Genomic DNA, 23,785 nt, shown 5'->3' on the forward strand with positions numbered 1-23,785 from the left:
GCAGTGGTGGAAAAAGTACTCAAATGTTTTACTTAAGTAAAAGTATCAATACTTCAATGTAGAAGTACTCTGTTACAAGTAAAAGTCCTGAATAAAAAAATGTACTTGAGTAAAAGTACAAAAGTATCGGTATCAAAATGTACTTAAAGTACCAAAAGTAAAAGTACTAAAATGTTTGAAAATAGCCGATCTACAAGCTCACAACGCGTCGCAAAGCGACGCGTTGTGAGCTTGTAGATCGGCTATTTTCAAATAGCCTAGGTATAAAATAGGGCTAAAGTGGTTAATGTATGTTTCATTATATCATAATTTATATCTGCAAAGTAACTAGTAACTAAAGTTTTCAAATAATTGTAGTGGAGTAAAAGTACAATATTTGCCTCTGAAATGTAGTGGAGTAGAAGTAAAAGTATTGGAAATTGGAAATACTCAAGTAAAGTACAAATACGTCCACATTTTACTTAAGTACAGTACTTGAGTAAATGTACTTAGTTACTTTCCACCACTGGGTGGAGGTGGTGGTGGTGGTGGAAGAGGTGGAGGAGCAGCAGCAGAGCCGTGGCTCTGTACAGATTCATCCAATTCACCTGTAATAAAAAAAAAAATCACAATTATTTGATGAGCTTTTATTCCTTATTTATCTTGGCCCCTTCACAATTTATTTTCATTTAGTTATGCAACAAGCGAGGCTGCTTGGAGGGAGTACAACCTATAGTTTTGTGCTCATTATCAAATTAGAAGCAGGCCAGTTATCAGGTTTAGAATGGGTTGATTAGGATTTATAGTTTACATACTATCAGTGGTGGAAAGTAACTAAGTATATTTACTTAAGTACTGTACTTAAGTACAATTTTGAGGTATTTGTACTTTACTTGAGTATTTCCAATTTCCAATACTTTTACTTCTACTCCACTACATCTCGGAGGCAAATATTGTACTTTTACTCCACTACAATTATTTGAAAACTTCAGTTACTAGTTACTTTGCAGATATAAATTATGATATTATAAAACATACATTAACCACTTTAGCCCTGTTTTATACCTAGGCTATTTGAAAATAGCCGATCTACAAGCTCACAACGCGTCGCGCTGCGACGCGTTGTGAGCTTGTAGATCGGCTATTTTCAAATATTTAGTACTTTTACTTTTGATACTTTAAGTACATTTTGATGCCAATACTTTTGTACTTTTACTCGAGTACATTTTTTATTCTGGACTTTTACTTGTAACAGAGTATTTTTATATTGCAGTATTGGTACTTTTACTTAAGTAAAGAATTTGAGTACTTTTTCCACCACTGTTGGCATCTCACCATCATCAACCACCTGTGGAGCTGGAGTTCGAGGTGGAGGTGGTGGTGGAAGAAGAGGAGGTGGAGCAGCAGCAGCAGAGCCGTGGCTCTGTACAGATTCATCCAATTCACCTGTAATAAAAAAAAAAATCACAATTATTTGATGAGCTTTTATTCCTTATTTATCTGGGCCCCTTCACAATTTATTTTCATTTAGTTATGCAACAAGCGAGGCTGCTTGGAGGGAGTACAGCCTATAGTTTTGTGCTCATTATCAAATTAGAAGCAGGCCAGTTATCAGGTTTAGAATTGGGTTGATTAGGATTTATAGTTTACATACTATCGGCTGAAGATGCCCCCCGCCATGGCGTCCCGTGTCCATTCCTTCCGCGGAGGGGACGCCGGAGATAGCCACATCTCCTATTAGGAGAATAGTTTAACCCATTAAGACCTGAGGCCGCTTCTAAACATTTTCAAAATCCTAAAAAAAAAAATCGGAAAAAAATATTTTTAAAATAATTTTCACGATTTTTCAAAAATAGCAGATCTACAAGCTCATAGCGCGGCACTCGGTGCCGCGCTATGAGCTTGTATATCTGCTATTTTTGAATAGCCTAAAGAAATCTAAAAGTGACACAGATGCGTCCCAGGTATTAATGGGTTAATAGTCAAATCATGGGACAAATGTAAAGGTATGGATAAAAATAGAGTGGTCTACATACCAGTGATGGCGCTTACGCGCTCGTCGAGGGGCGACGGTGATGGTGCTGTGTCCGGCCCCCCTCCCGTGGCAGTACGGCAACTCCGGCGCTTGGCACTAGTTTTCGCTGTCAATTTATCAGCTTTTTGGGATATGAAATCCTAATCCATTTATTCTAAAGGGAAGGTAGTTAAAACTAACATAATTAAACGAACAAAACGAACAAAAACTAAACTACAATGAAACATCCAAAATTATAACCTTGGTACAGTGGTATGATTATGGTGCTAAAACAGCAGAACACAAAAAGCCTGTTTCCATTGTGGGCCGGTGTATTATATTCACCTTAACACGGAACTGACCGCATTGACATGGGTTGTAATTTCTTCCCACGCTCCCTTTTTATCTAAATTATAGATTCCTTGAGAAACCGAACTGAAAAGAATTATTTTGCGGCGTTCAACGCCATCAAGGAGCACCTGAATCTCGCTTTCAGTGAAGTTGCGTTTCTTTATTTTTGGTGCCATGGCCAGATTTGATCAGAGACAAGTTCCTCCATGTACAACAACTCCAGGGTGTATCCCGACTTGGTCCTAAATGGAGCCAGATTCTCCCCCCTCTGCATGGCCACCACACTGACCTGGAGTATGACAAGGATTCAGGAGTTATAGATTCAGTATCTATCAAAAATAATTAATAGACCAACATTTACAGTAATAACTACTCACTTTGTTTTATACATCCTTTTTTATGTATGCTGAAATCACTTTTTTTTTTTAAATATAACTCCTGGATAACCAATAATTCATATAAATGCACTGAATGTGCAAAGATTGCATTCAATGCGTCAAAAGACGACCATGTCATTTAAAAGACTTACTGTTAGGGCTGGAACAGGCCAAGACCCCTCTCCACTGAGTTCAGCGTAGGAGAAGCTCACACACACACACACACATCTCCCACCTTTACACAAAATAATAATTATTGTACACACCAATAGAGAATACACACCATACAGCTATTGCTGGTAACACAAAGAATATGCAGTATGTTCAAGAATCTGATGGATATAGAGTCTTTATTTGTGGTCTCTAAATAGAAATTCTCACCTCTGGTCTGCGTGGGTATGGGGTGTGATAGAAATATTCACCATCAATAGTGAGATCCCCAGGTACAAAGTCGGAAGTCATTAATTTGCTCCACCAGCCCTATTGTAAATTCATATCAATCAGTGGGTGAAATGTAATAAAATTCATAAATATAAACAGTATATAGGTTAGTATAGGTTCATAAGAGTCCAGTGGTCAGTACTTCAACAAAAGTAACACAATTGATATAATATACACTACAGTATATATCCACAATAGGCTCTGTGCATAACTGTAGTCCCAGGTTTTCAGAAGGTGGTAGCAAACCTGTTTTCCGTTCGAAAAAAAATGTATTCCCATGGCTTCGCTCCGCAGTGGATTTGAAATTGATACACATGCGAAGGTGTTGTGTGATTTTTTTTCAGGTACCAGCTCGAACGTTTGGATGAACCTTCTTGTGGGCTGCTTGATGTTGGCAGTAGAATGGAACCCCATTACCTGTACCACCAGGGCTGTATTAGCCATTGGGCCACCAGGGCCGTGGCCCAGGGGCCCTTGGCTCTCGGGGGCCCTTCGGGAACTGGGCCGCGCTGCCATCAACAATTTACTAAAATGAAATGTATAGGTTAATCAAATGTGTGGGCCCCTCCTCTGTATAGCAGTGATTATTCGCTGGGTTTGAGGCCCTGACAAGGGCTCCTGGGGCCCTTCAAGGCCCCCCCAGGCTGGGGGTCCCCTGCTGGGGACCCCTCAAAGTGGGCCATTTGAGGACAACACAAAAAAAAACGTTTTTGCCACAAAAAAAAAGGGGCACGTGTGGGGGTTAATCCATCCCTGTGTACCACCACGCCATTTTCCACTGTCAGTGATGGCGTGGCTGACACGTCCTCTACCGTGATGTCACGCTCTCTGAAACATTGGTCCATAACCTTGTTCTGGATCTCCTGGAACGGAAGGAAGGAGGACAAAAAAAAATCAAATCATGTGAACGGTGTGGGAACTTTAATGTGGTGAGCCTGTGATGAGTCATCTATGACAAATTTGGTTATGGTTTCAGCCCAATTCAGTTGGGCTGAAACCATAACCAAATTCTCTATTCTAATCTAATTAACTCTGCAATGAAGGGGTTACACGTCACATGCAAGGCATAAACAAATTGAGCTGTTCAAACACCTTTCTTACAATATTTATAAAACACATTGATTGTTCATGAGAATGTCAAACATAAGTGCTGTTTTTTCCACATCATAGGCCCTGCCTTTTAATGTCATTGTATTCTTACACCACTGTCACCAACATCAGTAAGAACTACTTACCTTCAGCCCACTTCCTAATGTCAGCCATGCTCATTGGCCCATGAGTCCATTCAGGTTTTTCAAGCTGTTGCAGCTGTAGTACCCGCACTTGGTATGGGGGCTCCGCCGTTTGGACCTCACACAGGCGGAAGGCCAGGTTAGGCAGCGTCGTACTGATGTTATTCTGTACGTTCTTACGGAGCTTAGTGAACTTGCCAAAATCATACTCTGCAATGAAGGGGTTACACGTCACATGTAAGTAAATAAGCAAATATTTACGGTGCATGTTACAGTGAATGTAATTAAATCAATGGCTCTTTCTGTGATATTAACTACTCTTAGCAACTCTTTTACTGCCATGGACGCGTTAACGTGTCCGTTGGTACTTGGTCCACAGTGCCATGGACACGTTTCACGCATTTAAAATATTTGTATATACACATTTATTCATTTTTTTTCACACAGAACCAGGAGATCACGTGATCCCAAGATTTACTGCTCCATTCACTTCCTGGTTAAAGTATTTGGAAATATTCTGTATCTCAGCTCCTGTGTTTTACTAGTATGTATCTTTGGCGAAAGATGCTATTGTCAACGGAACAAGCAAATGGGAGGTGGCGATGACATTAATTTATTTTGATCACTGAAGCAGAGTGAAACCCTTCGTGATTAGCAACCATCAGGGGATCGGTCATACTGGAGATAAATATTCTGTGACTACTTGAAAAGGTACGAAAAAAAATAAAGAAAATAGCTGGCACTGGGCAAACACAGCCAGAAATAAGTCTGGCAGTGAAAGAGTTAATGGATCAAAAAAGCCTTGGAACACTTTATGCTTGAGAAACCAAATCATAAAGATTTGCTGTCACCAACATCAGTGTCTTTTTTTTATGTTCAGCACTAGGCAAATAAAGCAAAGAACTATACTTACGTTCATCGAGCGTCCTGGTGTTTCCATCATCGTCTTGCTGGGAGAGGGACTTTGAGTCATCTAACAGTACTAGGCCTCTCGCTGGCACAGTACTGAATGTCTCCTTACCATACTGGACCACGAGTGTGCCACCATACACTGCAATGAAGGGGTTACAAGTCACATGCAAATATTTAAGGTGCATGCTACAGCGAATGTAATTAAATCAATGGCTTTTTCTGTGATATTAACTACTCTTAATGGATCCAAAAAGCCTTGGAACACTTCATGCTTGTGAAACCAAATCATAAAGATTATTGAATGTGCATTTATACTTTTTATTTTCTATCAAAAATATTGTGGCCTTTTAAAAGATGCAAAAGGGAAAACAGGGTGCAAAAAATAATTTGTTAAAATAAGTGTTTAATAGCTCTATATTCCCATAATCAGTACAACAAAAAATAAGTACAATTTGAGGTACTTTTACTTTACTGGAGTGTTTCCAATTGTCTATACTTTTACTCCACTAAATCTCAGAGGCAAATATTGTACTTTTACTCCACTACAATTATTTGAAAACTTTAGTTACTAGTTACTTTGCAGATATAAATGATTACATTATAAAACATACATTAACCACTTTAGCCCTATTTTATAAAATAGACGATCTACAAGCTCACAACGTGTCGCTTCGTGACGCGTTGTGAGCTTGAAGATCTGCTATTTTCAAACATTTTTGTACTTTTACTTTGTGTACTTTAAGTACATTTTGATACCAATACTTTTGTACTTTTACTCAAGTAAATTTTAAATTTCCGGACTTTTACTTGTAACGGAGTACTTCTACTTGTAACAGAGTACTTCTACTTGTAACAGAGTACTTCTACATCGCAGTATTGATACTTTTACTTAAGTAAAACATTTGAGTACTTTTTCAAACACTGGTATTCTTACACCACTGTCACCACCTTTTTTTTATGTTAAGCACTAGGCAAATAATGAAACAAAACTATACTTACGTTCAGCGAACTGCTGTAGCCGTCCGAACTCAACCTTGTTCACGCCTTGTTTACACCATTTTGAGTCAACGTTAACTGTCAGTAATAAGATTGAAGTAGTTAAAGAATATACCAACACAACCACCCAGGTACAAATATACAGCCGTCATAGTGCAATTTTTGGTTTTAAAAACAATCTCATAATCTGCTTGACCAGGTGTCACTCCTGGCAAACTGAAGGGACAAACAAGGCAATCTTGCCTTGGAATTGTTGGCCAGAGATGTTTTTGTCTGTTCTGTTGTGCACCTGAAGGCTGAGGTCTCAACTCATTCACTGCCTGGAATTAATTAATTCACCCGTCTCCGGTCCCCTTGCCAGCCAAAACGGCGATTTTACTGTACCTTTGAAAAATCATGGAATATTCTCTGTGACCTACTTCCTCACGAAGATCGGCTCATTACACGCACGGGGGTCAGGGAGAATCGGGGGGAAAAGAAATTGTCCGGCCGCAATCCTCCATTCCAGAGCTATGGACGTTTGAACGTGTTTTTTTTTTTTTTTTAATCAAGCAGAAAACAGAAATACGAGAATATTTCACTTTTGTGAATCCTTTAACATGAAAGGTGCCTGGATTTTTTGTTGTGATCATGCGATTACTGGGTGTACTCTTCTTCGGTGGTGCTTGGATCATTCACAGCCCCCCCCACAGCAAAAAAAAACAAAAAGTCGTCAAAAGTTCTTGGCAGTGTGGGCGTTTTACCACGTGCCAGTTTTAATCACAGTAAGTGGATCTCACCTTCACCTTCCAAGTCCTCATCTTCTGATGACTGATCCTCTCTGTAAGAGAACACATCACTACGAGTGTAGAATGGTCTGCAGAGACGAACACGAGAGTTGATTAGGATTCTTAAAATTGTAAAACATTTATCATGGTCTGTTTTATACTTCTCTTGTAGTATTTTATTCCTGATTCAATTACAAAACACATTACTGTTTTTGCTACATTCCATTTGACAAAAGACATTTAAAACAGTTGATTAACTGCAAACACTCGATAAGCAAACTTTTGTGTTATAAATATTAATAATATAAACCAGGGGTCCTCAACCTTAAGAGGTCAATTCACTGGTGGTCCAAGTGGACATATATTGATATAGAATATTAATGACCATTGTGTAGTTGTAGAACAGCTGTAGAACAGCTACACAGTGCAATATCACACTGCCATTTCTCTCACTGTTTTGGTACCTGCCCTACTTCAAAGAAAAATACATTCATCCATTAAGACCGGGAACGCATCTGTGTCATTTTAAGATTTCTTTGGCTATTCAAAAATAGCAGATATACAAGCTCATAGTGCGGCACCGAGTGCCACGCTACGAGCTTGTAGATCAGCATTTTTTTTATTTTTTATCGTGGAATATTTGTGCAAATCTTTGATTAGATATAAATATTTTAAAGCTTCTGGGGGGTCCCTGGAACAACATATTTTGAGATGGGGGTCCGCGGCCAAATACATATCATTTTGGGGGTCCTTGACATTGGAGCACCAGTGATATAGCAACATACTGTTACCCCCACCGGGGACCCCCATCTCAAAATGTTTTGTTCCAGGGACCCCCATGAAGCAAAGATTTGAGAAATCATGAACATTTGTGGAAATCTCTGCATATATATATTTTTAAAGCGAACATTTGTAACTAAAATCTGTGCTTCTGGGGGTCCCTGGAACAAAATATTTTGAGATGGGGGGTCCGGGGCCAAATACATATCATTTTGGGGGTCCTTGACATTGGAGCACCAGTGATATAGCAACATACTGTTACCCCCACCGGGGGACCCCCATATTGAAATGTTTTGTTCCAGGGAGTTGGGGGTCCGCGACCAAATACAAATCATTTTGGGGGTCCTTGACATTGAATGGGTTAAAATGCCAGAGGTCCACATTATTACTACTTTAGTACTAATATGCAAAGAGCTACAAGAACATTTTTCAACCCAGGTCAATACACTAATCAGAATGCATTTGCTCAAAATTGGGAACCTTTCTTTGACTTGAATGTGGTGAAGATTTTAAACATACAAGAAACAATAAATCCAAAATGAAACTACCAGGCGAGGCTTACAATTATATCACCAACTTGATGATTGCGAACGCGGAAGGAGGCGCGGCGAAGTGCAGCTTACTATGAAACCGTGCTCGGGTTGTGTGTGTGTGTGTGTGTGTGTGTCTCTGTGTGCGTGCACTGCCTGTGTGCAGCCGCCAGAGTGCGCCAGAGTGCAGGAATGTAGACAATGCTCCGATTAAAATGCACAACAGCCTGCAAAACACACACACACACACACACACACACACACACACACACACACACACGATGTCAACGTTCTCTCCCCATCATGGTGAAATAACACGGATTACAAGTCCGTAAATACACAATATTTTCGAGCTGCGTTCGCTTCCAGCGTTCGCGCGTCTTACTTGTATAATCTTACGGGAACAGTATTGTGGCAGAAAATCTCAAATAAAATCTGTCATAAACCTTTGTAACCGAATGTTTGAACAATACCCTGCAAGAAACATGAATAGATTTAAGAATTGTTGACTCTCGATTATGTTTCTAACTTTCTAGCACATTACTCTTATGTTTTTTTTTTAAAGCACAGGAATCTTTCTTGCCTGAGCTCATCTAGTTGTGGTTACTTGTGATGCTGGTGATCTAGTAACTGAGGTAAGGAGTTCTAGGGTTGTGCTTCTTCCAAGTCACTCTGGATTACAAAAATATTGTAACTCTGCCCATATTATGGGCAGAATGTCTAAAATGTGAGAATTGGGTGAAACCACAACAACCACCCACCTTGGTACCAGGTACCAGCTCGAAAATTTGGACGAACTTTCTGTGCTGAGTGAATTTGCCAGACGAATGGGACCCCGTTACCCGTACCACCACGCCATTCTGTGATGGCTTGAATGACATGAGATCTTCCGCGAAGTCACGCTCTCTGTAATCTTGGTCCATTACCTTGTCCTGGATCATCTGGAACGGAGGGAGGACAAAAAAATCAAATCATGTGAGCGGCGTGGTAACTTAATGTGATGAGCCTGTGATGAGAGTCATCTATGACAAATTTGGTTATGGTTTCAGCCCCATTCAGTTATATTATATCATAAAATGTAAGTTAAATATAAGTATAAATGTGAAAACACCCACAGGCAGACACACACACACAGAATGACCCTCTTATAGATGGCTAACCTCCCGCAGAGCCACACGATGAAAAACTCAAAAGAACAGTGGAGAATATTACACAAATTCCCAAAGGTTGGGGACACAACAGTGGGTCACACACACTCTGAAAGTGTCAAAACCTAAAGACAAGCCACATCGTGAACGTGTTATCTAATGTATTGGGTGATTGGCTCAACTACTGTGTGTGTGTGTGTGTGTGTGTGTGTGTGTGTGTGTGTGTGTGTGTGTGTGTGTGTGTGTGTGTGTGTGTGTGTGTGTGTGTGTGTGTGTGTGTATTGAGACTCACCCATTGTCCACGGATAGGCCCCTGAACTGTGGCATCCAGGGCCTCATGTGACCTGAAGGCGTTTGATTCATAAAACCTATAAAAACCAAGGTTCATAAGAGTCCAGTGGTCAGTACTTGAACAAAAGTGATATAATATACACTACAGTATTAGCCGTCTGGGAGAAATGCGGGGCCCTCCTCACGCGCACGATAACTCTTAATAAATGTGATTCTGTTGAATAAAAAAATATATATTCTTATTTTTTTTGCGGGGCTCCCCCAAGTGCAGGGCTCGCACTACCCTTCCTGCGGCCCTGACAGTATATACACAATAGGCTCTGTGCATAACTGTAGTCCCAGGTTTTCAGAAGGTGGTAGCAAACCCGTTTCCCGTTCAAAAAATTATTCCCATAGCTTCGCTCCGCAGTAGATTTGAAATTGATACGCATGCAAAGGTGTTGTGTGTTTTTACAGTTCAAACTAAGCCACTTTTTTTTACATTCATTAATCATATACGCGCGCGCGTGCCGTGCGTGTGGGAGGAACTGTGGAATTGAAGGAAAGGGATAGGTGCAAACAAACACAGGCAATGAGACAATAAGCCAAACAGTCTAATCACATCCACAGCATCAACATCGAAAGGGTTTAACAACGAGGCCACTGACTGCAGCCAGGTGTTGGCAATGGGTGATTAGATAGAGCAGTGATTAACTAATACAGAGCATCCGTGGCTATGGAGCGAAAGTAAAGACACATTATAGACTCCCTTTTAGTCCAAACACATGTACAGTTGAATATATATATATATATATATATATATATATATATATATATATATATATATATAGGCAGATTAGGTAAATATAGGCAAAACTATAAAAACAGGAATTAACCTAGCAATCAACAGAAATGGCGTCAGTCCACAGAGAACACCATATACTGTTTATATTTATAAAATTCATAAATACAAACAGTATATTTTAAAGAAACAAACATGTTTCAATCACACACACTCTTCTTTATTTAGACGGATACCTTTAGACAGAATAAAAGGCCCAGCTTGGACTTCAGGAGCCACTACAGTCACACTCTCAACCGCCAATTGCACTAAATTAATTAACAAACAAACAAACAAAAAAGAGAACATACTGGAGAATTCAAGATATTTTAAGAACAAACATAGACTATAGATCAAATTGTTTAAAACACATTGCAAACATAAATCACAACTTACAGTTTACATATAAAAAAAAAAGAATTAAAAAAAATCCAAAAGGGTAGCACATCCAAAAATTTCAATTAAATGGAGGACAAATTACTCACATTTCCACTTTAAAAAAAAATAAAAATGAACGGACTTACAGTTGTTTCAATGACGCACACAGGTAAAGGAGTGATTGTATAAAGGAGTATAGTAAACAGAAAGAGTGTCTTGGTGAGCAAACTCCTCTGCAGGCACGGTGACACAGCTCTACTCCAAGGCATAGCCCCTACGGAACCTCTCCCTCCGCTAAGTAGCTCCGAGATGAGGTCCCTCTTTAATTCCTGCCGGCTGCGGTACCCATTTTCGCACATTTTCCACTTTTACATGTTTCTTACCCCTTTCTGCACATCGTATCCAAAAAGCAAAGCAATTGCGCCACTCTCTCAGATGTTTTAAGTTCTAGCGGAACATAACAGCTTCCAACGTGTTGAAGAAAGTATTTAATTTGCATCGGATTTCATCCGGTTCCATAATATTTTGCATTAGAAGATGCAATTCAACATTTGACCAGTAGGGTAATCAGTAATGTTATCTCTACGGGCGCAACTCTTGCGCAATGTCTTAAAAACATGGAACCGGATGAAATCCGATGCAAATTAAATACTTTCTTCAACACGTTGGAAGCTGTTATGTTCCGCTAGAACTTAAAACATCTGAGAGAGTGGCGCAATTGCTTTGCTTTTTGGATACGATGTGCAGAAAGGGGTAAGAAACATGTAAAAGTGGAAAATGTGCGAAAATGGGTACCGCAGCCGGCAGGAATTAAAGAGGGACCTCATCTCGGAGCTACTTAGCGGAGGGAGAGGTTCCGTAGGGGCTACTCCAAGGCACAGAGTCACTAATGATGGACGTCCGCGCTCCCGTTCCGTGCCTGCGGGGTGCGCTCATGCACGCGCTTTGGGAGCGTGGCTGGCAGTCTGGCCACGCGAGACTAGCGTAGCCTGGCAGTGTCTCTGGGACTTTATAACAGGAAGCTCCGTTCCGTGAGCAGAAATAGGACATCCTGTTTTCGAGCTAGCAGAAATAAGGTTTCCGGTTGCCGTGATTTTTTTAATGTATTTTAAAAGACACAAATCTGTTTTGAAAATACATTTATGATGTATGTCTTTTAAATGGCGCATACTAGAACACTTCTAAGTGCCAATTTTTGTTTTAAAGACACAAATGTATTTAAAAAATACATTTATCTAAGTGCTAGGTTGTTCCTGATTTAAACTGGCTATTGATCCCTATTAAATGTGCACTTAGCACATTTTCTGATCCTGTTTTGCACTTTAACTGGATATTCATTTGTGTTTGTTACATAGGTATTGTTTTTGTATTGTTTGTCCATTGTTGTAATAATGCTGCCTCTAGGCCAGGTCACTCTTGGAAAATTATCATGATATAATAATGTTTATTGCAGAAGCAAATAAACAATGATAAAAGCAACAACAAAATATGCTACAAATAACAAGTAAGACGTGCGAACGCGGGAAGCGAACCAGCCCTATTTTTTTGTGTCTTTTTTAAATTGTTATGTTGTGTATTTACGGACTTGTAATCCGTGTTATTTCACCGTGATGGGGAGAGCGTAGAGAGAAAGTCACGTGACTGCCTCCGCCTCGTATTGAAGTTAATGGGGGGGGGGGGGTATGGTTCTCCTATGCAGTTCCTAGTCATCTATGCACGGAATTGCCGTTTGTCAATCCGTGCTATTTCACCGTGTTTGGGGGGCGATCGGGTTGGTTTCATAGTAGGCTCCACTCTGAGATCTGTCAGCAGCCAATGAGAGCGTGAGTGACATGGGGGCGCGGCTGCACACAGGCAGCGCCACAGACAGACGGAGACACACACAACCCGAGCACGGTTCCATAGTAAGCTCCACTTGGGCGGAGGCGCCTCCTTCCGCGTTCGCAATAAGAAGATAGTGCAGTTGAGATTTAAAAAATAAAGAATGGGGGGTTTATAAAGTTGATCTCACCTATTTAAAAACTAAAATACAATACAAATAAGAATGTAATCAGAAAAAAAGAGATAATAAAAATTTTAAAAAAGGCAGGCCGTCCAGTGCGGCCAGAGGTAAGAAAAGTGCAGTTTTCAGACAATACTGGACACTGGACAGGAGACGGCTCTTTGCCGTGGCACTTGTGAGATACACACGCGTTCAGGGAGACCCCCTCTGCAACGCTACACTCTCCGCTAAGCCAGACAGGTGTATTTGGAAAAGTGGCGGGCCGTCCAGTGAGGTCAGGGGTCAAAAAAGGGCCATTTTCAGTGCATAGACTTCACAAATTGGACACTGGACACGAGACAGCTATTTGCCGTGGCACGTGTGACATACGCACGCGTTCAGGGAGACCCCCTCTACCAGGCACGGACTGGCACAGAAAATCGGCCCTGGCATTTGTGATCTCCACCGGCCCATAGCGGGGGTCGGCCGCACGCGGAGCGCCCGGGCGCCGAAAAATTGTGGTTAATTGGCAAAAAATTGCTTGAAATTTTGTTTTTTTGTGACTTTATTTCGGTTTTAATGTTGGCCGCGCCCCCAGACTGCCCAGCCCTTCTGGCATCTGCCAGAAGTGCCAGACCGTCCAATCCGGGCCTGCCCTCTACAACGCCACACTCTCCGCTAAGCGGGAGAGGTGTATTTGGAAAAGTGGCGGGCCGTCCAGTGAGGTCAGGGGTCAGAAAAGGGCCATTTTCAGTGCATGGCCTTTACAAATTTCACACTGGACACGAGGCAGCTATTTGCCGTGGCCGTGTAAATTATGCAATTACGACACCATCAAAGCCCGCAAAAAAACTTTTTTTGACGACAAAATAAACTGTAGATTTAGTCGACTAAAATCTTATGATATTTAGTCGACTAAAACTAGACTAAAAAAAACATTTCAGGTGACTATAATATGACTAAAACCAAATTACATTTTATTCAAAAGACTATGACTATAACTAAATAAAGATTTGCTGTCAAAATTAACACTGCATCATAGTGACATGACAACAACAGGTAACCTCAGCCTGTGATATTACAAAGTTAAAGGCCCTTTTCTGACCCCTGACCTCACTGGACGGCCCGCCCCTTTTCCAAATACACCTCTCCCGCTTAGCGGAGAGTGTGGCGTTGTAGAGGGGGTCTCCCTGAACGCGTGCGTATGTCACAAGTGCCACGGCAAATAGCTGTCTCATGTCCAGCGTCCAATTTGTGAAGTCTATGCACTCCAGTGAACAGCATTTGTCCATTTAGATTTTTTATCCAACATTTTTAATGTTATTAAGACAGTTAAAAACTGTTTTTTATTACAAATAAACATAATCTGTGTTGTCTAGCTTCGTTTAAATGCTTAATTTATAATTTTAATGCGCAAATGAATCGTTTCTCAATGGCCTCTTTTTACTCTAGAGGATACTCTTATTCTGAAGAGATCGTCGACCGGAAGTCTTATTTCTGCTCACGGAACACAGCTCACAAGCTCATGGTTCCGCCCACAGCGCTGCTTTTGAACAACAACTGAAAGGTGAGGCAGAAACTACAACATTTAGTATTAGAATAAAACTATTAAAAAAATATATATATATCCAGCAGAACATGGGCTCTAGTGTCACTGGTATTTATATTGTAACGGGACCATGTTGGTTTTGTTTTAGCTAGCCTAGCATGCTGCTAGCCAAACAACCCACAGAAAGAGCATCACTATTATCTAACATTAGCTGTAGTATACAACCCTCGTAGACGTATTTATGATTCTGACGTTTTCAATCTACGAGAGTTGTAGGGTGCACTTCCCATAGAGACCTGGACTTTCTGCACTATGCCCCGTAGACACTCCAAACATTGTACAAAATGAAAACAAAGGCGCTTACCGCCGAGCCCCAAATGTTAACTGGGTCTACGGGGTAGTAGTGTAATGTAATAATCCATATCTTTCAATAAAGAAGTGTTTTAATGCCGTCTGTGGCCGATTCTGTCGGAAGTTCCCAATGGGCGGTAGTGACGGGAAGTGAGGGGGCGCATCCGGTGAAACCCGGAATTACACTAAATGTAAACAGGAAGTAAACGAGGGTGAAAAAATGGCGTTCGGCCACAGACGGCATTAAAACACTTCTTTATTGAAAGATATGGATTATTACATTACACTACTACCCCGTAGACCCAGTTAACATTTGGGGCTCGGCGGTAAGCACCTTTATTTTCATTTTGTACAATGTTTGGAGTGTCTACGGGGCATAGTGCAGAAAGTCCAGGTCACTATGGGAAGTGCACCCTACAACTCTCGTAGATTGAAAACGTCAGAATCATAAATACGTCTACGAGGGTTGTATACTACAGCTAATCTAACATCAGAGTCATAACTTATATAAAAACAACACATTTACACTTACTGTTATTATTCGCGTTGAAACGGTGAGGGAAGACTTTCAAGTCGATAGTAGTAATAATTCACCCTTTTAAAAGTCACTTGGCTGCACCGTTTTGGTCTAAAATGAGTACACTGTATTACTCTAATACAGTGGTTCTCAACCTGTGGGTCGGCACCCCCATGTCCCCACATGATTTTTGGGGGCGTACCCAGGTGACAGTGAAGTGACAAAGACAAATACTTTTTAATACCTCAACAAAAAAAAGAAAGAAAAGAAAAAGACCATTACTGCATCAAAAGTAATCAACAAACTATACTACAAAAACTGGTCAAACATTTACCAAATTGTCAAATAATATAAGAAAGAGGAAAAAACAAAGGCGTTGTGAGCTTGTCGATCTGCTATTTCCACAATATTATTATTATATTATATTATATATATTATTATTATATTACAAACTAAATTTAATGCCTCAACTCCTACAATTCCATTCCAAGTGCTTGTCAGGGTGGGGGTCCCCAGTTCAAATATGATTATTTTGGGGGGTCCCCAGTTTAAATATGATCATTTTGGGGGGTCCCCAGTTCAAATATGATCATTTTGGGGGGTCACGGCCTGAAAAGGTTGAGAATCACTGCTCTAATACAAGCCATTATAGCCCATTGAATACTTGCTTCCGCACTTATAGCTTGCCTTGAAAGATTAAGGCTTTTTAAACGTTAACAGTAAGTAACAGTTAAAGATAACGTTGTCAAAAATGTCCAGCTACATTCTGTAATGTTCACTGAATACAGCTAAAACATACACAAACACAATATCTCAAACATAAAGCAGTTTTAGGGAAACATGGTCAATATGGTTATGCAAATTACTGCCTGATGTGATGACGACAGTGGACAATTACATAGTAATAATAATAATAACTTCATTTATATAGAACTTTTCTAGACAGGAGTCACAAAGTGCTGCACAAACATAGGACAGAATACACAATAAAAACAAGAATTTCACAAAGGTAATAAACAAGTGATAAATAAAATGAGCCAATACAAACAAGAAATAACCATGAGCAAAAGAATAAAGAATGAAACAAAGAAATGATTGTTTACAGGAATGCTTTCTGGAACATAGGTTTTAAAGAGGGATTTAAAAGATATAATATAATGGAATCAGTGAGGCGAAATTGTCTCGGGTAGAGCTGAGCATTCCAGAGCCTATACTAGGAGCTTGGACTGAAGGCCCCGATCACCCTTAGTTACAAGGTGCGATTTAGGGATCTTTAGGACTGGTGGTTCTCAAACTTTTTCATGTCAAGGACCCCCAAATTGATATGTATTTGGCCGCGGACCCCCATCTGAAAATAATTTGTGCCAGGGACCCCCCCATACAAGACTTGTGTCAAAATGTTTCAAAAATATTCCAAATGTTAAACTTTCTTTGGAAAATCTTTTTTGAAAATAGCAGATCTACAAGCTCACAACGCGTCGCAAAGCGACGCGTTGTGAACTTGTAGATCGGCTATTTTCAAATAGCCAATGTATATCGGGCTCAAGTGGTTAAGCTGAATTGAATGCAAGATTAACTCATTTTGCTGGGAACCCCCTGGTACCCCCCCCTGGTACACCCGAGGACCCCACTTTGAGAACCAATGCTTTAGGAGAGCCTGGCCTGACGACCTCAGGCCACAGCCAGGGAGGTACATAGGGGGAGCAAGAGCTCAGAGATGTAACGAGGAGAAAACCCCTTTCAAGCCTTAGTGTATATAGTAAGTTAGTGTTGATGATTCTCAAAGATGTCAGACGAGAAGAGATGACTTAGTGGTCTTTATTGATGATGAGCTATGTCCAAGCCGACATCCATGGACAGTGCAAGATTAGCTGAGGCTCAGTCTCATGGACAGACAGTGTACTTTATACTGTTTAATCACTCCACCTTCCTTCCACACCATAGTGTTGTCTGACCAATCAAGGACAAGCCTATCCTTAGCAATAATACGTCATTATTACCACACATCATATCAATGGCAGCCAGAGAATGTCCCTTTCCACTGCCCAGTGGCTCATGTACCCAGTTTTTGAGCCAAGAAAGGGCCAGCCTGACCTGAAGCATTCTGTTCTCTAAACATGATCCCACTCGGGCTAAAGACATATCCGGCTATTTCTTCACTGCAGTCCTCTGTTCAGGCATGTAGACAGTGGTGGAAGAAGTACTCAGATATTTTACGTTAAGTAAAAGTACCAATACCACAATATAAAAATACTCTGTTACAAGTAAAAGGCCTGTGTTCAAAATGTTACTTGAGTAAAAGTACAAAAGTATTGGCATCAAAATATACTACTACACAACGCGTTGTGAGCTTCTAGATCGGCTATTTTCAAATAGCCCATGTATAACATAGGGCTAAAGTGGTTGATGTATGTTTTATGGTATAGTCATTTAGATCTGCAAAGTAACTAATTAAAGTTTTCAAATAATTGTAGAGGAGTAAAAGTACAACATTTGCCTCTGAGATGTAGTGGAGTAGAAGTAAAAGTATTACAAATTGGAACTAATCTAGTAAAGTAAAAAGTTACAGTACAGTACTGCTACTTGCCTTCCACCACTGCCTGTAGAGTTACACACATTATAGCAATATTGCATACAGTTTTCCATTACATTAGTAACAATCTGGTATGGTCCTCTTCAGGATGTGTGTGTGATGTAGTCACACTGTCTGGTACGGTTCTTTTCAGGATGTGTGGGAGAACAGCCTGTACCCTGGCTCCTGACGAGGTGAGTCGAGCCTCCGGGTACAGAGACCGAGGAGGACAGCGCCGGCGGCCCAGATGGAGAGACGGAGACGCAGACAAATACCGGCCTTCTTACAACAAGAGTCCCCAGTCTATGAGCCCCGTCCTCTTGTCCCAGAAACACTTTGATAAGGTGAATATATGATTTATTATCCATTCGTTTTATTGCAAGTTCTAAAAGGGGAGTGCTACAGTAAAACAACCTGTGGTGTAAAGTAACTAAGTACATGTGCTTAGTTACTTTCAAAAGTACCATTTTGAGGTATTTCTACTTCTAACTCGAGTATTTCCAATACTTCTTCCAATTCCAATTACTTCTACTCCACTACATCTCAGAGGCAAATATTGTACTTTTACTCCACTACAATTATTTGAATACTTTAGTTACTTTGTAGATTTTGATTATTATTACAAAACATACATTATCCACTTCAGCCCCTATATACATTTTGTCCATTTGAAAATAGCAGATCTACAAGCTCACAAGCTTGTAGATCTGCTATTTTCAAAAGATTTGCATACACATGAAATCTTGAAATGGGACATTTTGCATAATGAGTACTTTTACTTTTGGTACTTTAAGTACATTTTGATGCAAATACTTTTATACTTTTACTCAAGTACATATTGAATTCTGGACTTTTACTTAAAATAACGTAGTATTTCTATATTGCAGTATTGATACTTTTACTTAAGTAAAATATTTGAGTACCTTTTCCACCACTGAAAACAACAACAAATGAACTTGTGTTTCTTGTATTGTTCAGAATGCACCTGGAGATGAGTGCGTGCTGGCGGCCATGCGTTGGGGCCTCATACCTGCATGGTTCAAGGAGAAGGACCCCAGCAAGATGCAGTACAGCACCACTAACTGCCGCAGGGAGGGGCTGTTGGAGAAGAAGTCTTTCAAGGTACATACTGTAGAGTGAAGGTGAAGGAGGTAGGGAAGTTTGCACTCAAACTCAAGGCTTACTTGAGTTTAGGCTCAAACTCGAGGCTTACTCAAGGAAAACAGGTGCGAGAGGTCAGAATGAAAGTCCATAAACAAAAAGAAAGGGGCTTGCACACTGAAGGATGAAAACTGAGGCTCTTTAGAAGCAAAAAATAGTCTTACAAAAGTGCAAAAAGTTACATGGTGAAAAAAAGTTTCGGTCCTCAGACCATCATCAACAATCTAAAGAACCTCAGTTTTCATCATTCAGTGTGCGAGCCCCTTCTTTTTGTTTTAAGGTACATAGAGTTTCACATATTACTTGGATGGTAAAAATTCCAGTCCATTCTTAACCACTTTCAACCTGACACGAGTAAAATAATAATATATAATAATAATATAAAATAGAGTGAAAATCTACAAGATCACAACACGTCGCAATGCGACACGTTGCGAGCTTGCAGATCTGGTATTTTTCCTGCGCGACACTGTCGTATGACGAAGTATAAAATAGGGCTTAAGAGTGGTTAATTTAAGCGCCCCTAGTCTGAGATGAATGAACACATTTTCTTTGCCATACTTTGTGTGCTGACTCCTGTACACTGTCACACATGTCTCCAAAAGGACCCCCTGCTTAAAGGACAGCGCTGTGTGATCCTGGCCGATGGCTTCTATGAATGGAGGAGACAGGAGAAAGAGAAGCAGCCCTACTTTATCTACTTCCCACAAAGTCAGGGTCATAAAAGTGAGGCAACAACAACACCCTGCACTCCAGAGGAGGAAACCCCAGAGCTGAAAGAGGTCTGTGCTTTGGCTGGCAGTGACGCTGTATGCTGTATGGGGGTCATAATGTGCCTTGTTTACTGGCCATTTTTACAGTAATGCCCCTGTAGCGTAGCCTGGTAAATGAGGGCCTTTTTGATTTCAGCTATACGCCCACCCAACGCGCGTGTGTGTGTGTGTGTGTGTGTGTGTGTGTGTGTGTGTGTGTGTGTGTGTGTGTGTGTGTGTGTGTGTGTGTGTGTGTGTGTGTGTGTGTGTGTGTGTGTGTGTGTGTGTGTGTGTGTGTGTGTGTGTGTGTAATCTTGCAAACTGTTGGGACTGATCAGTGGCAGTTCATTGTGCACGCTGCCAGTGGGACAAGGAAGTCACTCCCAGAATATAATATGTTCTTCAAATATTTAACTTTTAAAACTTTAATACCGGAAGTCAATGGAGGTTAGATAAGGCCGAAAAATATTGCCCAAATATGGAGACAACTGACTATATGGTCACCATGGAACACACGCCGGTATTAGAACCTGTCTTGTTTTTGTATAGGGTAGTGCATAACATTTTCACATCTTGTAAGCTTGTAGAGTGGCTATGTTCGGTGCACAAACACCATAGTATGACGTAAATATAAACAGAGCTTAACTCATTCTGTGCCACATGACGTCAAAGACGTCATGAGGCCTGACGCCCTGAGTGCCAAGACGTCATGAAAAGACGTCATTAATTTTTTATTTTTGGAAAAACATGTTCAGAACCCAAGATATGATGATTTGAAGATTTGCTGCTCCATTCACTTCTTGTTTAACCTTTTACTGAAAAAGGCTGTATCTCGGCTCCTAAGCACTTTTTTTTTACAATTAATTTTGGTTGTGGCACTCAGAACCAAAATTCCATAAATAAGCATGGCACTGGAAGAGTTAACAGTGGTTAATGAGCAATTGCCTCTATTTTGGATTGGGTTAGGAGGACAAAGACACAGACGAGTGGAACGGGTGGAGACTGCTGACCATGGCTGGACTGTTTGACTGCTGGACGCCCCCGGAGGGTGGGGAACCCCTCTATACCTACAGCGTCATCACTGTGGATGCTTCTCCTAATCTACAGGGCATCCATGACAGGTAAAGGCTGCGTGATAAACGCAGTGGTATAAAGTAACTAAGTACATTAACTCAAGAACTGTACCTCAATACGATTTTGAGGCATTTTTTACTTTACTTGAGAATTTCCAATTTTCAGTACTTTTACTTCTACTCCACTACATCTCAGAGGCAAATATTGTACTTTTACTCCAATACAATTATTTGAAAACTTTAGTTAGTTACTTTGCAGATTTACATTATTATCACAAAACATACATTAACCACTTCAGCCCTATATACATTTTGGCCATTTGAAAATAGCAGATCTACAAGCTCACAATGCGTCGCGATGCGACGCATTGTGAGCTTGTAGATCTGCTATTTTCAAAAGATTTTCATACATTTTATACATTTGATCAAATGGGACATTCTGCATAATGAGTACTTTCTACTTTTGGTACTTTAAGTACATTTAGATACCAATGCTTTTGTACTTTTACTCAAGTAAATTTTTTATTCCGGACTTTCACTTGTACCAGATTATTTCTACATTGCAGTATTGATACTTTTACTTAAGTCAAAATTGTGAGTACTTTTTTTCCACCACTGGATAAACAACCATGTTCTCCCATTGTGTCTGTATGAAGCCCTGAGCTGACTGACCGTTTATGTTTTTAGGATGCCAGCTATCCTGGACGGAGAGGAAGAGGTGAGGAGATGGCTGGACTCTGGGGAGGTGAAGTCTATGGATGCCTTGAAGTTGCTCCACTCGAAGAACGTTCTGACCCACCACCCTGTCTCGTCGTTCGTCAACAACTCGCGCAACAACTCTCCAGAGTGTCTGCAGCCGGTGGATCTTCAAAAGAAAAAGGTGACGTGTTTCAATTACATCCGCCTGTGGAGTTGGTTGGGAGTTTGGGAGTGTTTTTGCCTTTTTTTGCCAGAACATCTTTTTCTGTTAGTAGGGGTGGCTGCAAATATGATCAGATTAGCAGGAAACTTTGCTGATAGTTTGGTCATTGGACAAGGGGAAACTGATTGATTGAACTGCCCAAAAGGGGGTTTGGTGATGGGCATGGCTTCTCTTGAAAATTATAACCTCCAAACAGGTTCACGTAAAGCCGTCAAATGCTAGTATTTGCATTCATAAAAAGGCAAACCCATCAAATGATTTGTCCAATTAAACTAAATTGAGTGACTAGACTAGAGAGCTCATTTTCAGCCACGTAATGAATGTAGTTTACCACTTTAACCCTGACATCTCTACTTGGGCATGTCATTATTTCAAAAATAGCCTACTGTACCTACAAACTCACGTTGCATCGCAATGTGACCTTGTAGATTGGCAATTTTGTATACAAGTATATACTATGTATATATATATATATATATAAGTATAAAATAGGGCATTAGTGGTTAACTCTCTGACATAAGGAAATGCTTTTATGTTGACAATTTCATAGCGTGGGGTTATGCACTCTGAGTGCAATCTTCCTAGTTCAGGGGTCTTTTCAGGCCAAGGACCCCCTAGCTGAGAGAGATGCAGCAGGGACCCCCACTACATATTGTATAAAATGTTTTAGATTAAACCTTTTTTGTTTATTTAGTCTGCCCTTTTTTCCCTCTACACCTATACCACTTGCCAAAAATAGCCGATCTACAAGCTCAGATCTGCTATTTTTGGCTAAAGTTCTCCTCAGAAAAAGGGATGCTAGGGTTCAAGTGGTTAAGGAAAAAAAAGAATCATATCACACAAAGATTTGGCGGACCCCCTGTAGTAACTCTTGAGGACCCCCTAGGGGTCCCGGACCCCCTGTTGAAGACCCCTGTTCTAGTTGGTACTGTATTTGAGTTGTTTGATCAGTTCTTACAATGCCATTGTTTTTCTGATGGTTTGAAAGGGCTTCGCTTACAAATATGCACATTATTTGTCTTAGGAACCCAAGCCCACAGCCAGCAGTAAGATGATGATGAGCTGGTTGAAGAGCAGCAGCAGCCCAACCAAGAGGAAAGAACCAGAGACATCCGACTATAAGGAACAACAAACCAAGCCAGAGATGCAGCCTAAATCTCCAGGGCCTCTTGAACAGTGGCTTCAGGGTAAAAAACCCAGAACCAACTGAAGACACTGGGACTGAAAACTCACCATTGATGAGACAATTAATATCATTCTTCATTCCTTCTTTTTGTATAAGAGCCCCAGGGCTCAACATGTCATGTTGTTTATAAATCAGTTGAAGGAGCTTGGCAGTGTTGACGTTTAACTCTCTTTGTTTATTTTTATTTTTGGAAAGGTTATACTAGTTATGTATTACATTTACTACATAAGTTACACTACCTCAATGTAATGTTCTAGTTATGTTTTACTACTGTACATACAGTACATGTAGTTACGTGTTACTGGACATTTTGGAATTCAATGTTCATTAAGTTTCATCTGACAAGATTTGCCAAGGCTTTCGAATAATACTAATGGTCTTATTCTCACCAGTAGTCAGTTTGATTGACTATGTTGCCTTTGGTGATGATTTCTGACCACAAGTGTCTGTGGATTTAGCCATATCCAATGCTTACCAAGTGTGTAGGGCCATCAATACCCAGAATGATACTGTAACGATAATATGGACATCCACACTGAAGAACAATAACTTCCTGTAAACATGCCATGTAAATTAGGATGGATGTTGATTGGCTGTCAGCGTTCATTAAAGGACCACAATGGAAACAAGTCTTCAGGCTTTCTTCTGCATTTATCCTTTTGAATTCATTTTCAATAAAGTGCTCAGTCATAGTTGTGGCCTGGA

General features: G+C 40.4%; 1 protein-coding gene across 1 annotated transcript; it reads left to right on the forward strand.

The window, feature by feature from the left end:
* Window positions 1–14,500: 14,500 nt before the first annotated feature.
* Window positions 14,501–23,224, forward strand: hmces (5-hydroxymethylcytosine binding, ES cell specific). Its single transcript, XM_080424661.1, has 7 exons — window positions 14,501–14,564; window positions 18,141–18,330; window positions 18,965–19,108; window positions 19,753–19,929; window positions 20,866–21,020; window positions 21,660–21,852; window positions 22,919–23,224. Exons 2-7 carry the CDS (start codon window positions 18,142–18,144, stop codon window positions 23,102–23,104), a joined length of 1,044 nt encoding a protein of 347 aa, XP_080280787.1. The 5' UTR covers window positions 14,501–14,564; window position 18,141; the 3' UTR covers window positions 23,105–23,224.
* The last annotated feature ends 561 nt before the right edge of the window (window positions 23,225–23,785 follow it).

This window comes from Gymnoscopelus braueri (genome assembly GCF_963280865.1).
Source record: "Gymnoscopelus braueri genome assembly, chromosome: 3".
Lineage (NCBI taxonomy): Eukaryota > Metazoa > Chordata > Actinopteri > Myctophiformes > Myctophidae > Gymnoscopelus > Gymnoscopelus braueri.

Bases quoted from the DNA above. Each gene is read 5' to 3' on its own strand.
- hmces (XM_080424661.1), top strand. From the start codon at position 18,142: ATGTGTGGGAGAACAGCCTGTACCCTGGCTCCTGACGAGGTGAGTCGA. The intron at 18,331-18,964 runs GTGAATATATGA...TGTATTGTTCAG, and splicing joins CCCAGAAACACTTTGATAAG to AATGCACCTGGAGATGAGTG. The intron at 19,109-19,752 runs GTACATACTGTA...TGTCTCCAAAAG, and splicing joins TGGAGAAGAAGTCTTTCAAG to GACCCCCTGCTTAAAGGACA.